The sequence below is a fragment of the Camellia sinensis genome, chromosome 4 (assembly GCF_055761805.1).
Source record: "Camellia sinensis isolate YWXY chromosome 4, ASM5576180v1, whole genome shotgun sequence".
NCBI classification, from domain to species: domain Eukaryota; kingdom Viridiplantae; phylum Streptophyta; class Magnoliopsida; order Ericales; family Theaceae; genus Camellia; species Camellia sinensis.
The window spans coordinates 203,599,355-203,617,624 of NC_138964.1; the positions used below are offsets into that span (position 1 = coordinate 203,599,355).

Genomic DNA, 18,270 nt, shown 5'->3' on the forward strand with positions numbered 1-18,270 from the left:
CGGACCGAACAGTGGTATCTGATGGTAACCGCTATAAGCGTCCAGAAAGCTCATACACTCATGCCCTACTGTTAAGTCTACTAGTTGATCAATGCGAGGCAGTGGAAAGCTATCTTTAGGGCAGGATTTGTTCAAGCAAGTGAAGTCAACGCAAACTCTCCATTTTTCGTTCTTCTTCTTGACTACAACTGTGTTAGACAGCCATTGCGAGTACTGAACTTCTCTGATTGCTCCTGAAGCCAGGAGTTTTTCAACTCTAGTAATTACTGCTTCGGTGTGCTCAACTGAGGATCTTCGACTTTTCTGCACAATGGGCCGAGCTGAAGGGTTGATGTTGAGCTTGTGGCAAGCAAATTCTGGGTCCAACCTTGGAGTATCATATGCTGACCATGCGAATACCTCCATATTTTCCCTCAACAGTTCCAGCAGCTGAAGTTTCTTATCAGCGCCTAGCGAGGTACCGATAAGGAAGTACTTTTCTGAGTCATCTTCTTTTACCAAGACATTCTCCAAATCCTCTACCATCTTTTCCTCTGGGGTTCCCCCTACATCTTCCAAAACTGGCTGTTCGGCTTCCTCTACCATTTGTACCCGATTGCAGAGCTGTTTTCCCTTTAATGCTGCCATGAAGCAATGTTTGGACGCAACTTGATCCCCTGAAATCTGCTCTACTCCGTGTTCCGTTGGGAAACGGATGAGCTGGTGGTAGGTTGAAGGGACTGCCTCCATTTGATGAATCCACGGATGGCTAAGTATGGCGTTGTAAGGGGATGGTGTATTAATAACCAAGAACTCTATCTAGTGGGTTTTTGTACCCGCCACGACTGGCAACACTATTCTGCCAAGCGACCATTCTGGCTGTGAATTGAAACCGACCAATGGGGCTGCTGCTGAGGTGAGGTGCTACTCAGAGAGACCAAGCTTTCTGAACAAATCATAATACAATATATCTACTGCACTACCTTGATCTACCAGGACTCGTTTTACATCAAATTGTTTCCCAATTTCCACAGTTATAATCAGTGCATCAGTATATGGGTGTTGTATGCCCTCTAAATCGTTGCTAGTAAATGAAACAGTGCACAAGGGGGATTTAGGTACTGTACGTACCTTTTTCGATGCAGGCTCCACTGACATGATCCGCTGAATTTGCGCAGCCTTAGCGATCTCTTCCTTCAATGCCTCCTCAGATTCCTGAGTCGCTGCCCCGTGGATCACATTTATTATCAGCCGAGGTGGATGCTCAATATTTGGTTCTGGCGATGGGTTCCCCAGCTCGGCCACTTCCTTATCCTGATCAATGTAATCCCTCAGGTGTCCAGCTGCCACTAGGTCTTCCAAGTGTTGCTTCAGTGCCCTGCAGATCTGAGTCATGTGCCCCCTATCTTGGTGATAGGTGCATCTGAGCTTCTGGTTGCGCCGAGCTGGATCTCCTAACATTTTCGGCGGCCAAACAAAGAAGGCTCTCTCTTGATCTTTTCCAGGATTCGATAGATTGGCTCTTTGAATACAGTCACAACGGCTTCGTGGGATTTAGACTTATCCACTTCGTTCACTGCAATCCCTCGGTGTTCTCCTCGATCTGTTCTCTTCTTGTGCCGAGCTGTTTGTTCTACTGAAGCTACCTTGATGGGGATCTGATCATCTTCGAGGCGAGCGTACTGCTCAATCATGGCACGCAAGTCTTTCAAAGCTGTGGCCGGGCGCTTGGTAAGTGATTGTCTCAGCTTACTTTCCGGGCGCAGACCATGTCTGAAGGACATAATGGCCATCTGCTTGCTGCACACATTTTTCTCTAGGTCATTGTACTCTTCCCAGTACCTCCTAGCATAATTGCGCAGCGTTTCCTCCTGCTCCTTTCAGAGGCCGAGCAGTGTATCCGACTTCTTCGGGATCTTAGTGTTGGAGACGAACCTGGCTAGGAACTCTTCGGAGAGCTGCTTCCAGCCATGGATCGATCCAGCGGGGAGACGATCGAACCATCGAAGTCTAGTTTCTCCCAAGCTGGATGGGAAGTCTTTACACATCAGTGCCTCATCTCGGTTCCATAAGGACATTATCTGCCTATAGTAGCTAATATGTGTCAGCGGGTTCGACTTCTCGTTGTATGAAGTGAACTTTGGTGGGGTGAATTTCTTTGGAGGTCTCATGGTCTCTATCTCCGGGGAGAATGGCAAAGAGACGAGCCTGTCCAACACTCGATGTTCTCTCTGGTGAACAGTACGGTCTAGGTGATCCCGATGTTGTTCGTTCTGCCTATTGCCAATCAACCAAGTACGAAGGTCCTGAGGAGGGTATTCAGTCTGTTGGCTAACTGTCTTTTGCTTCTTGGCCCTTCTCCAGCGTGACCCACGGGCGTGACTGCTTGTTGCCTTACTCTGTACCGGGATAGGCTGGCTTTGTGGCCCAAACTCATTCCTGGGGAACTTCTTCACTGGTGGCTCTCTGGATGAGCTCCTCCATCGCAAACGAGAGGGCTCCGCTTCCGTCCTCTTTTCCGATGGATCGCCCAACACCCTCTTAAGTTGGGCTTTCAACTCCTGTATCCCCATCCCCATGGAATCTATGATGCGATCTCTATAATCTTTTCCAGAAGAAAGTGATGAGAAGAACCTTCAACGAAGGGTAGTCGGTGCTCGACGGATTCGGGGGTTCGATTATTGTTTCCAGTTTGTTCCTCCGGGACTATTGGGAGTGCCAAACCTTTGCCCTTCGTTTTCTTCGTCTGTGGAGTATGTGTCAACGATGGAATGTCCTCAATCCTCATCGCTGGAACTGAGTGCAGAGCTCAGAGATGAAGTGATCCACGCTCACCGCACCAATTGTGCGTATCGGATTCCGCACTAGATGAAAGTGGATTGGGGCCCTGTACTCGGTTGGACTATCCAGGGACTGAGGTTCCTGCCATAAGAAGCACCGTTATAGCTGCCCGGCCGGGGTTGGCCGGATAACCCCTCCGGTGTGGGAATTAGTGATCGGAGAGAGTGTATATCGAGTTGAGTTTGCAGTTTTTGCTTGGAATTGTTCAGTTACCTTCAATGTGAAGTTCATATTGTACATATAGTGTTCCTTGCTTGTTTCTCAAGGTGAGTTCATCGAGCTTGGATGCTGCCAGGTGTCCTTTTAGCATTGCTCATGGTGGGGGACTACCTGATAGTTGCCATTGAATGCATATACTCATTGTAGTCATACTGATAATAAACCACATTCCTTTGGTTCAACAACTTCCGTGATTCTAGGTGTAGGGGACCAGCTGAGGTGGCAGCTTGCACGTGCACACATTCACAACTTCTACGTTTCCTTGCGAGGTTTCCTCAGGTCAGTACTGATGTTCCTCAGCTCAGCATCATTATGCCTTGTCTCGGCCTTTTACAGGATCACTCATGGAGATGGACTGGTTCATTTGGGTATCTTTGTATAGGCTCGGCCTATCATCTGTTCGGCCCATAGATTCAATCTCGCAGCTTGGCCCAGCCCAGTACCACGGCTGGACTAGCCTTTCCACTGCAGGTTGAGCCCAAGCGCTTGAGGACTTGGGTGGACTGTTGATCATGAAGTTGGGCTTAATTGGTCTGCCCATATGCTCATCCAGCCTACTTGGATTCGGACTTCAGTGGATTGGGCCAGCCCAAAGCTTGGACCCGACCCATTTCACATTTAGCCCCATCACTCCGTTAACAATTACACAGAAGAATGAAAAAATATTTTTAGAACAGGGAAGTTGTTCTAACCTCTTATTTGAATTATTGTCGTCATAATATTTTTGTTGAATAATTTGTTTATTATTTTGTTAGACTAACAAGTATAGTTTAAAATTGTTTAACTGCTTGAGCGATCTTTTGCGTACTCGAGTAGTGAAGTGGTTCATTTAGTATCTCTGTCTGTATTCTGAACTTTTGGAAAAGATGGTTCACCACTCAAGCGGTAAATGTGGCGCTAAAGCGGTTGACATATATGTGAGCACTGTCTTTGCGTCTCTATTTATAAAGTGTGTTGTTTGCTGTTTTTAGGGTTAAATCCATCCAGATTCTCAGAGAAGAGTAAAATATAAAATATTCTGCATTGTAGAGTGTTTATATATGAGTTTTGTTGATGTATAGAAAATGATCAATTGATCAACGAATTACATATTAACAAACATCAAGGTGCCGTTTAGTAACACCTACGTTTTCAGTTTTCAGTTTATATTTATAAAAATTTTAAAAACTCAAATAAAAACTTGTTTGGTAAATTTTTGATTTATAAATCAGCGGTTTCAGTTTATAAATTTGGCCAAAAAATGTAAACTCAAAAAATGAGTTTACGTTTTGAGTTTTCAGTTATTTTTTTTTACCACCGAACACTAGCCACCACCCGCCACCATTTTCCACCACCGTCTTCCGCCACCACCACCACCTGCCACAACCACCTACCATCCGCCACGACCACCCACCTGCCACCCACTGGCCACCACCACCCACTCCTCGTTACCACCACCACCACCACCCACCTGCCACCCACCACCACTATCCACTATCCACCCGCCTGCCACCACCACCCGCCACCACCACTCACCACCCACCTGCTACCACCATCCACCACCCGCCGCCACCACCTACCACCCACCCACCACCGATTTGCCACCACCACCCACTCGCCACCACCCGCCACCGTCACCCACCCACCCACCACCACCACCCGCCACCTACCCGCCACCACCACCCACTCCCCACCACCCACAATCCACCACCCACCCGTAACCACTTTCCACCGCCGTCTTCCGCCGCCACCACCCGCCATTTGCCACCACTTTCAATCACCGTCTTCCGCCACCACCACCCACCCACTTGTCACTTGCCACCACTTTTCACCACCGTCTTCTGCCACCCTCACCCACCACCTGCCACTATTTTCCACCACCGTCTTCTGCCACCACCACTCGCCATCATTTTCCGCCGCTACCACTCGTCACCACCCACCACCCGCCACCACTTGCCATTTCTCACTTTTTTTATATTTTTAAATTTTTTAAAATATTTTGTCTAAACCAAACGCGTTTGTAGTTTATGTTTTTTTAAAAATAAACAAAAATCAGTTTATAAAATTTTGTAATTATAAACTGAAAACGTAAACGTTACCAAACAGGCCCCAAGCATTTGATTTTGTTCTTTATTTTAAAAAAAAAAGAAAAAAAAAGAGAGCTGTTCATCAGTAGATTCTAGGGAACTTGAGTCTTAAATTTTAGTGAATTCTAGAGTGGCTCATTATCGTGGATTTGATATCAACATTGTAGATTCAACGTTCGGTAAAACAATTCCGAAATAAAGACGGTGGTAGAAGAGGCACATCGGGTTTATTTCAATTCGAGCGTGGATTCGCTAGCTAATTAAGAGTTCTTATGTTTAATTCATTTTTGTTTTTTCTTCGTAGATTATTTTGTGGCTTTGGCGCGTGATTTGGAGAAGTCCAATTGTAATTTTTTTTCACGTTAAATCATTGTGCCAATTTGTTGTTGATTGTTTGACTGAGATTGCTTTTCATTGTTTAAAATTGAGTCATAATCACAAAATCAATATATCGAAGATTTTTAGATTTTTCAATTTTAATTTGAAAGTTTGTATCAAACTGTTTAGTGTAGCTTCTGCTTATACTTTATTAGACAAAAAGAAATAAATCTTAAAGTTTTGATTTTTCATAAACTAGAGGAATGTGTTTTTAACTTCTATGTTCTAATTATCAACTTTTATGAGATGTTTGAAATAACTTATATAAGTGTACTTATTTAGATAAATATACTTACTTGGGTCACATCATCTCTATATTTTTTTACATATTTTCATAAAAAAAATTAAAAACATACTATTTAAGCCATTCTAAATACCCTCTTTATTTAAAATAATCGCCACCAAATATCCCAATTGAAGGAGAGACTTTTGTGGGTGAATAAGTGTGAGGAAGCTAAGAAAGGAGGAAAAAAAGAAGTACCTTTTTTCGAACTTTTTGAAAAGTTATGGCCCTGTTTGGTGCTTTTTTTTTTTCAGAAAAAAATATTGTTGATTCTTATTTGCTTTTCATTTCCTTGTATATATGGGGAAAAAAATAAAAAACATGTTTCATAGATTCCCATGGACAACCAAACAAACTAAAGTTTTTCACAAGATCATTTACTGTTCATGCGGAATTCATGGCTAAATGTGTGAATAGACAATAAATCTTTTATTAGGGATTAAAATACTTGATACGATTTTAATATGATATGAAAGTGTGACAAAACACTACAGAAAGATGCGGCACTTTAACTAAGCAAAATAATAATAAAAAAAAATATTAAAAAAAAAAAAAAAGCATACACTTTGCATGAATGCGGAATCTGGAAAGCATTTTTTTCTGGTTTAAAGATCTGATAAGTACACTCTTTACTTAGCCAAAAAATAAAGAAAAATAAAAATAAATAGAAGGAAAGTAAAACAGATAGAAAGACAAGATGACAATATTTCGTATGCACATCTCACCTCAAATTTAAATTTTCTTAGTTCGTAATGCACATATATCAGAAGTCTAATATTAAATCGTAATTTTATTCTTCATTGTTTCTCATTCAACCTTCCAAAGTTTATCTTTCAAAAGTTTTGATCTTTTAAATTTATTATTATCGAAATCTCACGTTAGTTTACTATTTTAATCCTTTATCATCGTTATAGAAGATTTGATAGATGAAAACTCATATTTTGAAAAAGTAATTGTTCCCTTGGCAATGAACATGAGTTTTTATGTTTTAAATCATTTTTTTAGTACTATTTTATTAAGTATTAATTCGAAATTTTATTTTTGGTTCAACAATAGACCTCCAAAAAAAATAAATTGAATTTGAAAGTACAAATCCAAATTTTTTTTTGGGCTCGAAAGTTAAAAGTTCAAGTGAGAAAAAATTGTTCAATTAACTAGTTGTGAACCGTGTACAAAAAATCAATATTGATTAAGTAAAGTTAAATAGACCGAAATTAATGAAAATGGTACAAAAATGTAAAAATAAACAATGTAAAATTTAAAATTTTGTATAAAATAAATGAAAATATCATTTTTTTGTAAGAGCATCTCTAACGGTGGACCAAATTTTTCATCAAATTTGAGTAAAAAAAAGTCAATTTTCTCAATCTGATATGGCTTGTTCCAACGGTGAGCATCAAAAGGGGGAGGGTCGTCCGATTGGTCGAGCGACGGGTCGACCAGCCGGTCGACCGGTAAGGCCATAATTTTTTTTTTTGTTTGTTTCCCTCCATTTCTGTGCCCAATTCTTTTGTTATTTCTTTTTCCGTCCATTACATATATTTTGTTTTGGTTTACCTCCAACAATGATTTGCTTCTAAAATCTCATATAAACACATTATTCATATGCCAGACAAGTCCAGACAACTGATACGATCATAGCTGAAACAAAACAGAGCATAATGAATACATTTAAATCCATGATGTTGACTTCATTTTCATCCTCTTCTTCTTCCTCCTCCTCTGATGATGAGTCTGATGATGAATATACGGTCACACTTTTAGGAGCTTATGAGAAGAATAATACTAGTATGCTTCAGATTCTTAAGTCAAATGATAGCTCAAAGAAAATAGAAGGTTCTGTTGTAGGCCATAAGTATATACGCAGAGATAGAAGGCAGGGTGATGAGAGATTGTTTGCAGATTATTTTGCTACAAATCCAGTGTATTCACCTACAATATTTCAGAGACGTTTTCGAATGTGTCGTCCTTTGTATCTGCGAATTTTGAATGCAATCCAAGCACACAATTCATATTTTGTTCAAAAACAAGATGCAGCTCATGTAGTTGGATTATCTCCCCTATAAAAAATGACTTCAGCGATGAGAATATTGTCATATGGTGTCGCAGCAGATGCAGTTGATGATTATATACGTATCGGGGAAAGCACTGCAATTCAAAGTTTGCAACAATTTTGTAATTCAGTGATTGAAATCTTTGGACCAGAATATCTGAGATCTCCAACACCAACTGATCTTCCTAGATTACTTGCTATTAGGGAGGTTCGGGGGTTTTCGGGTATGTTGGAAATTTTAGATTGCATGCATTAGGAGTGAAAAAATTGTCCAAAGGCATGGCAAAGTCAATACGTAGGTCATCAAAAAAAGCCAATCATTATTCTTGAAGCAGTAGCATCTTATGACTTATGGATTTGGTATGCATTTTTTGGAATGCCTGGCTCACACAATGACTTGAATGTGTTGGATCGATCGCCTTTGTTTTCTGATCTTGCTCAAGGTAAAGCTCCCCCTGTCCATTACACTATTAATGGACATAGTTATGATATGGGTTATTACCTTACTGATGGTATATACCCTCAATGGCAACACTGGTTCAAAGAAATGATGTATGCAAATCATTTGTTATACTGTTTTGAAGTTGGCCATAAGTTAGATTTGTGTTAAATAATAATGAAAGAAATGATGTATGCAAATCTTGCTCAATTCATGGGCCAGCCATTACTGTTTGGGGCACTCTTGATAAAAATTTTCAAACATTTTAGGGTTCACCTTGTAGATGAAATGGAGATCAAAATCTGTTCACCCATTAATCAGTATACAGTGACCCGTGCTGGTAGAGCCTTCAATTTAATGGGAAGTGTTAATGCTACAAAAGATTCAGAAGATGAAGTCCCACCAGATGATGGTCCAGAAGATGCTCCAGAAGATCCTCCTACCAATGTGATGCCATCAACTGAACAACCTCAATATTGGACTGTGTTTTTGGCCATGGAAAAACAACGTTATAATCAGCGCGTTCAATGGGAACATCAAATGGCTAATCAGATCAATTCGTTGGGTACTCAGTTTAATACATTTGTCACTGCGCAGAACTCATTAATTCAACAATTTGGTAAGTTCCGTGTGGACATTGAAAGACGTCATGAAGTGGAAAACAATCGCATAGATAGGATTGAGTATTGCATAAATGACATATACCATCACTACTTCCCTCCACCACCACCACCAGATAATGACTATTGATGTGTTCAACTAATATGTATTTGTATTGTTTTGTATTTTGTTATTTTAACAACCTTTTCTTGGGTCAATTTCTTTTATAAATGTAGTGGTTTTGTCTTGTACAATATAGTAGCTTCGTATATCATATTATCTGATATAAAATCCTCTGTTAGTTTTTCACTTACATTGCCTTGGTAATACATGTGCACCATCTTTTGGAGCTTCAGTGATGCCATGTTAGTTGAATTTTATTAATAACTTAAAGAAGGTACCAACCACAGAATTTGTTCACTTCTATTACCAATCAATACATCTGCAGCATGTTTTTCACTTCCATTGAATTTTTGGGGCATGACCATGTTGTAGAGACATGAGACCAATACATTTTGGGGCATGACCATGTTGTACCAAGCACAGAATGAAATCAATACAATTATATGTTACAAAAAAAAAAAAAAAAAAAAAAAGAATGAATTACAAATAATTCCAATAAAAATAAAACAATTATTAACCATTATAATTGTAATGGACTGAGAATTGAATTCTACTTTGGGATGTATTTCTGCAAATTGAAACTAAGAGTGTAAGGCTGCATTTTTAAAATAAAAACAACTTCTGGTCATTCTGCACCTTTAAACAATAATGAGAATGTTGTGTGAATATTATTGTAAAACTAATAAAACATGCACACAACAACTAAAAATGGAAAATAGAATCCCACTAACAATCACCATTAATTCGTTCCTTTTGTGAAAAAAAAAATTATGATATCGTTTACGTGGTGTTTTCAATAAATAAAAAATTATAACATATATTAATAAATTTATTTTTATTTGTTAATTATCTAACAAATAAAAATCATTATATTCCATTTAATAAAATTTTGATTACATGATTATTTATTACATTAATAATTCCAATACAACTAACTAATACAAGTTAGATTTAATATTTTTAAATAATAAAACCAATAGATGAAACCCACTAATACAGAACCTTTCAAGGCAATCTATTAGTTGTTCGAAATAAAATCTATCGTTGAAGATCTTCGTAGTACGCCCTTTGCATAGGATTTAAAATTGTCATGCCCATTGACATTATTTTATGATTTTCATTTCATTGTTCTCTTTCATTCATCATAGATAGGAGTTTCAGTTGTTCCTCCCTATCTTCGGCCCTTCTTCGATGCTCTGCAACCTTCTGCTCACGGTCTATCGCCTTTTGTTCATCTCGCTCAATAGTTCTAGCGGAGATAGTTGATAACACTTCAACAATTTTGGATTGGTTGGCAGTCATTTCATCAAATCTACTATCGTGCGTTGTTTGATTTTTCAACTTCTCTTTTGCTGCCGTAGTACCAATTGGTCGTGTTGATGTATTAGATGGTTGTTCGTGCACTGCATTATTCTGGTTGGGTTGACATGCCTCATATTCAGTTGGTGGATTCGAACATGGATAAGCATGTTGCGTGCTTCTTTTGGGTTGTGTTCGAAATTCATCCCACTTACAACTTCGGCGCAAAATATCCCAACATGTATCAAATGTGAAGCGTTTTTTCTATATTGCATTATATATTCGCTTCGCTTCAGCGACCTACAAAAAAGAAAATTACAAAAATTTCAATAACAAGTATACATTTAGAAAAGAAATTTGATATTTAATAACACAAATAAATTTTACCATGTCTGCCTCAGTTGTTTCACTTTGTTGCCTCAGTTGAATTTGTTCAAGAAAATCACAGAATTTATTAATTGCCTTTTGCATGCCAGACCAACGGTGAGACAAAGAAATACGGTTTCGATTTGATTCATCGCTCAATTGTGAATTAAAATAAATAAGTACTCGCTCTCAAAATATAGCCATAGTCTAACTCTTACCAGTAATGAGATCTTGAGAGACTGCTAACCAAGGTCTACATAAAGTTTTATCTTCTATAATTGTGAATGCTTTACCACGAGAAACACGAGAAGTTTCTGAAATAAAATGAATATCAGTGTTCTGCGTGTTCTGCTCTCGTGAAGTTTCTGACATAAAATTAATATCAGTGTTGTGCTCCAACATTTGTGATTCCTCAAACATTTCAAAATCTTCCATAGTTTGAAAAAAATTCAGTACATACAATATCTAACTTACTGAAAAATATTAGAATGATATACACTCAACCTCAGAATCAGATAATATAATCAGATAATATAAATTAAAGCGCACTGAGAAAAAAATTTATAATGACACAGAATAAACAAAATTCACAGCGTATAATGTGATGCTATTATGAAAATGAAATACTCTGTCAACCCAACTGAAATTCACAGCATGATATTACGAAACAGATATATTTTATAAAGCACATCAGCAACGGTAAATTTTCAAAATAACGGTAAATTATTGGAACAGCTAGTTCTGAAATATGTATATGAGATGTAACTCTTTCAATTATATTTTCATGGGAATTTAAATTTATATCACCCTTCAAATTATTCATAGTCCAAAAAATAACCTATCTCAAAATAAACCAGTTAAAACCAGTTCGACAGGTAAATTTTCAAAATACTCTGTCCACCCAACGTTAAATTATTGGAATGGCTAGTTCTGAAATATGTATATGAGATGTAACTCTTTCAATTATATTTTCATAGGAATTTAAATTTATATCACCCTTCAAATTATTCATAGTCCACAAAATAACCTATCTCAAAATAAAACAATTCAAACCAGTTCGCACCTGTCAAACAAAACAAATGTAGAATTGAGGAACCGGTCCGGTCAAGCAGCTGGTTGACCAGTTGGTTCCCCCCAACGGTCACGCACAGTAAAATGGTGAAACCTAGAGTCTGTTCTCACTTTGATGAATTTTTTGTTCCATTCTCATTTTGATACCAATTTGCTGAAACCATTGGAGTTTCAAAAAGTGGCTTTTTCACTAAATTTCAAATTTTATGCAAGGTTTGATGAACCGTTGGAGATGGCCTAATCCACATTAATAAGGTTAAAATCACAAATGAAAATACCATTTTTTTCTTTTATTCACATTGTAAGACTTATCTGTTTGGTAAGCCTCTTAAAGCGAGCACCTTGCTTATAGTATTCGGCATATCTAGAAGCCAATCCATCTAATCCCTGGCACCAAGATTCATTGTTGGACCCTGGTAGGGGAACTAAATCCTGAAAACATGAGTAAAAAGTGGGAGAGTTAAATTAACAAGACGAGGATATAAAGAAAGGTTAGTGTAATTAACTTGAACGAGAAAGCATACCTTATTGACTTTGATTCCAGGTACAATGTTTTGCTCACGCAAGCAATTCACAAACTTCTTCCCGTCTGTTGTTGACTGGTAAAGTGTCTTCTCAAACAGAATCGCACCAGAAATATACTCACCCAGGCCAGGAGTAGTCAACAAAAGCTGTCTATAAGCCTGCCTGTTCACTTTAGTGTTGTCCAGGCCAATAGATGATAATCTCTTCCCACAGGTGGCGTTTGATTCATCAATGGCCAGGATGCCACGACCAAGAGATACAATAGATTTCTACACCATCAACGAAGAAACCCATAGCAAATAAGCACTGTGTTGCACATTCATACTCTCCAATATATAGAAAGTGTGATAAATTAATGATACAAAGCATCAAGAGAAAGTGGAAATTCCATGATTTATACTAACTTTACAATGGTTCAACTTATAACATCTTTTTGAAAATAACTAAACAATCCGTAAAAGGAGAAAACAGTTTCTTGAGAAAATTTCAATAAGCACTCCCTCAAGTTAATGAATGCCAAGCTCGCACTAACTTGAGGCTTGACCTCTTGAATCTAAGCTTCAAGAAACATTAATGAGTTTAAGTAACTCTACCCTTTCATGAGAAGACAAGATTTGCTAGTTCCTCATTCCCAATACCAATTCAACAAGCCCTAATTCTTTTTTAAAAGATATCAAAGCTGGAGCATGAAGCAGTAGAAGATATTTTGTGCAGTGAAGAGTTGAAGTAAACACACTTGAGAATTTCTCCAGGTAAAGAAAAACAACAAGAAATAAAACAATGCAACACACTTGTTTTGGCTGTTATGTTCTTCCACAACCCACGAAGAAGTGATCCCAACAAAATTTCTCCCATCATTGATTTCAAATTATTATTATTCTTTCAGACAGATTTAACAAAACAATGATCAACAACAGTGGATAAGGTGTCATTCCATCAAGGCAAAAACTTGAACCTTATGAAATCTGGACTCAAGAAATAAATAAAAATGTAAGCCAAAAATTGTACCTTTGGCATTTTAAGGTTCCTGGGCAAATTTTCTCTAATAAAAGGAGGATGCTGAAGACCATAAGAGAAGTCTAAGAAAGAATAAATTCAAAGAAAAGACAAGATTTAGAAGATTTGTTCAATTTCAAGGTGGTTTCCATTTGGGAGATTGATAGCTTCATAGATATGTAACATCTCTGCACAATTAAGCATAACCCTCCCTTCATACAAATTTCCCCATTTCAAATGAAGATGGATTCAATTCCAAGTCTCTGGTAAAAACTAAGCTAGTTGGCACCTTCATCCACCTTTTATTCCTTGTATATATTGGAATAAAATTTTGGGATAATGTTTCATGTATATGATTTTTTTTTTTTTAATCTTTAAGTTCCCAATAAAAATGAGAGCATATTAGTAACTTCCTGTACAAAGTTTACTTTATAAAAAAAAAAGGAAGCAGCATCATTATATTATATGTTAGTGTGGAGGATTGTATTTGAGATTTGATTACAAAAAAACAATAATAGCAGCAACCTACATAACAAGAGTATATAACTTTTTCCTTTCTTCCAATGTCGAAAAACTAATCTCATGTTCTTCTGTTAGCATATTTAGCGTATTTTTATGTCAAACAGTGTATCAAAGTCAAACACTAAAACTTGTTTTATATTGTTACCTTAAGAAAAATGTTACAAGTGCTGGGCTGAGCCCTCTTGTACAAGCAATGTTACAACAGATGACGTAGAGAAGCTGTTAAGGGGACATTGAGACTGCTAGTTTTCAATTTTTGTCGCTAGAAGGTAGATGAGATATGGGGGTTTAGGCTTTGTAATGCAAGCTCAGGGGCTGTGTGAACAGTACCCGTGTTGAATCCTTTCGTACATAACGAGTATATGAGGTAGGCAGTCGTTAGGCCTTACCAACAGGGTTTTAAGGATGAGGAGAAAAGGGTTGACAAGGTCTCATTTTGACAGTTAATTGAGTAGAATAAGAAAAGTCATCGAGGAATCACTCCTTCATTCCTTGTGCAATACACCTATGGTTAGAGTTGTAGCACAGGACAAAGAGTACAATTGTTAAAAATTCAAACAGAAAAGCAAATCGTCTCCAACTTGCTGTCTGTTGAATTGGAAGAATTTAGACACCCCAACTCTTAAAGGACCGACTCCAACTCGAAAATTAGAAATTGAAGAATTTGAATTTTAAAAGACATCCAGGAAAGTATAGACCCTATATGAAGACCCAATAACAAGAATAAACTCAAACTACAACCATGAGGAATCACTACAATCCATGTCCATCAAAAATTTTAAAAATGCCAAAATAGCCTTACAAATATATCATAGGAGAACATACATAAAACTGATCAAAAGCTTAGGTAACTACAAATATAGGACTTTACTAACATTAGAACTTGGCTATGTGAAGTTCAATAGGCCCCACCTTAAGATCACGCCAATTTTTGAAGTTTCTCCCATTTAATTTTAGCTAATCTCAAGCCTTAGAGGACCATAAGAAGGTGATTCATTAAGTTAAGAAGTGCATCCAGATTAGTAAATGTAAAAGGAGAAGGAAATAATGTTGTTCTGTACTGAATTTTAACATAAGAAGGTGATATGAAAAATAAGGTGCGTTTAGCTTCTTAAATACATGTCAAAGATATTTCACCAAGAATACCTACATCAAAAAGGTATATAAGAAGTACAATATTTACTTGTGAACTTATGATTTTGCAGACTCAACCACATTTAAAAGCCAAAGAAAATCGAGATTTAACAATTAAAAAAATAAAATGAATTTTCAAATCAAAAACCTATTTCCAAATCAGAGTTTGCACCGCATGGATAAAACTAAATTGAATTGGAAAAAATTCATGTTGATTTCGAAATCCAATTCCTCTGAACTGATGTTGATCTTCGCGAAAAGCCAAAGAGAATTTGGGAGCTGAGAAAAAGATATAGGGATTACAGAGACAGAGTTCAATGCATACATAAAAATTAGACTTACCGATCATGAATCAATCGAAATCTTCATCAACAGCAGATTGAAATCTTCAAATCTCCATCAACGATCGATCAAAATCTGCAAATATTCATCAACAATTGATCGACATCTTCAAATGAACAATAAAATTGGAGTGGTGAGTTGAAAGAGAGAGTAAAGCGAGAGAAAGTGAAGAGTGAGATTTTGAGGGAGAGAGAGTTCATACCGATTTGAGAGAGAGAGAGTTCATACCGATTTGGGGATAGGGCAAGTTATACAGGATGATTTTTTTTTTTTTTTAAAGAAACGACTGCGTGTTAATTAATTAGAACGGGATTTGGATATAAAAAGCACTTTTTTGCGACGGTCAAACAATCGGTCGTAAAAAAACAGACGCAAAAGATCATATTTCTAGTAGTGTGGGTGGGGGTGTTGTCACAGCTTTTTTTTTTTTTTTTTTTTTTTTTGGAATGTTCTGGCCAAAAAGCATTTGAATTATTAATCATTATTATATGTAAAATATATATATATATATAGTATATTTTTTTGGGAAATAACATATTTTGTATTTCTTCCGTTTCAAAATAATGATTTATTTTAAGAAATTAAATTTTTTTTGATAGTATAATTATTACACTAAAAAAATTGATTTTTCAAAATTACTCTTTGATAGTACATTTTTTGAAGAATATTAATGTCATAATTGTACTTTTTATATTTTTAATGAATTTAGAAAAAGAGTAAAATAAAAAATTTATATTATTTTTGTACTTAATTTTTTAAAATAAATTAATATTTTGAGATAATAAAAAATGAAATAAAATACTATTATTTTGAGACAGAAGAAGTACTAAAATATATTTTTTATGCAAATCAATTTCATGTCAAATCAATAAATTTTATTGCTTATTTTGTTGGTTCTTTCTTCGTTGACAATTGTAAAATATTTTTCATTGCTGCATACCCCCAGTGGGGTCGCACCCCCAGTGAGGTGTCGCGCCCCCACTGGTTGAAACTTAAAAAAAAAAAAAAAAAACAATTTTTTTTTTTGCCAATAATGGAGTGTCACCTCACTGGGGGTCAACCCCCAGTAGGTGTATGAGGCATTTTTCTTTTTCATATACCCAGATTTCACATGCTATTGCTTGTACATATTAATATTTTTTTATTTTTTTTGGTACTTGACTGATATTTGTAAAACATTTTTCAAAAACCCAGATTTCACATGCTATTTCTTGGAGATATTTGAATGAAAAATGTTAAGAATTCATTTTTATGGATTCTGAATTTATATAGTAGAGATTGAATTGATAAATTATATAATCTATGTAGGGACGGAACAATATGTAGACAATGAGGGGCTACGGCCACCCTATTGAAGTGATGAATTGTGCTTATATAATACTTGTTGGTAAAAAGTAACTTTTTGGCTTTTAACCAAGCTTTTGGCTTTTTTAGACAAATGATTTGGGAAGTTGATAAAAAGTGACTTTTGACTTTTTTGATTAATGTTTGTTTATGATGTCAAATCATAATAAAATGACCAAACTACCCCTCATTTATTTAAAATATTTACAACTTCACCTATGTAACACATTTTGACCCATGAGGGGTAAAATTATATCTTCACTGTTGGCTAAAAACCAACATCCCAAATACAAAAAAGCCAACTTTAGCTTTTGCTACTAACCAAAAAAAGTGACTACAAACCATGTTGCCAAAATAGCTATTTTGGGAACTTGGCTAAAAGTCACTGTTTTTGGTTAGTAGCAAAAGCTAAAAGTTGGCTTTTTTGGCTTTTTTTTCATTTGGCAAGTTGGTTTTTAGCCAACGGTGAAATTACAATTTTACCCCTCATGGGTCACAATGTGTTACATAGGTTTAGTTGTAAACATTTTAAATAAATGGGGGTAGTTTAGTTATTTTATTATGATTTGACATCATAAACAAATATTAATCAAAAAAGTCAAAAAGTCACTTTTTACCAACTTCCCAAATCATTTGTCTAAAAAAGCCAAAAGCTTAGTTAAAAGCCAAAAAGTCACTTTTAACCATCTTTGCATTATAATTTACAACTAATTCCAGAACACCACGTGACATTACTTATGTAATATTTTAAATCAATTATGTGGTAAATTTTTTTATAGGTAAAACATGTTGATTCACTTTTTAGGGATAAAATTATAAACTAGATTAACTCAGTATTATTTTGAAAAGATGGTTAAAAGCTACTTTTTAGTTAAAAGCTGATTAAAAGTTACTTTTTGTGAGAGAGGAAAGTAGGTTAAAAATTAGGAAATAGCTTTTAACCCACTTCCCAAAATAGCCCTCAATGAGTTAATCTTAACTAACTCAGTAATAATTTTCTGTCAAAAATCCTAACAACATTATCAATGGAATTGAATTGACATAAAATAAAAAATTAATGATTAAAATTGAGACAATTGAAAGTGGAATAACCAAAATAATACAAGGATAAAATATAAGAACTATCACTATATTGGGAAATGATTTGTAGCCCTAAAATCCTCACCCCTAATCCCCCTAATTTCCATTTCTGGCAACTGTTTCCTTTTTTTTTTTTTTTTTCTTTACTTAATATGGAAATTAGGGGGATTAGGGGGATGTTTTTTAGGGGATGTAGCATGACCCCACTATATTTTGCCTTATTTTCTATTAGGGTCATGCTACATCCCCCTAATCCCCCTAATTTCCATATCAAGTAAAAAACAAAAAAAAAAAAAAAAAAAAAGGAAAAAGTTGCCAAAATTGGAAATTAGGGAGGAAGTTTTTAGGGCTCCAAATGTCTCACATAAGTATAAGCCCACAAAATTGCGGACTCCACACCCATGTGAGACATTTGATCATTTGTTTGATAAAAAATTTGATGTCCCTAACATTACTCTTATATAATAATATTATAAGATTACTAAAGCAAAATGCTACATAAGCCACCGAGTTATATCATGTAATATTTCAACGGTTGGATCAATAGCCCTACTAATCCAACAGTTCACATCCACGAGACATAACTACACGATAATCAAAACTGGTGATA

The 18,270-nt window shown here is 36.2% G+C and overlaps 1 protein-coding gene across 1 annotated transcript; it reads right to left on the bottom strand.

Moving 5' to 3' along the window:
* Nucleotides 1-903: 903 nt before the first annotated feature.
* Nucleotides 904-1,374, bottom strand: LOC145824384 (uncharacterized). The gene has a single exon (XM_082924028.1). The coding sequence runs from the start codon at nucleotides 1,372-1,374 to the stop codon at nucleotides 904-906; it is 471 nt and encodes a 156-aa protein (XP_082780154.1).
* Between the last annotated feature and the right edge of the window lie 16,896 nt (nucleotides 1,375-18,270).

What these genes read in the sequence shown, in the direction of transcription:
- LOC145824384 (XM_082924028.1), bottom strand. Translation starts at nt 1,374, where the DNA reads ATGACTCAGATCTGCAGGGCACTGAAGCAACACTTGGAAGACCTAGTG.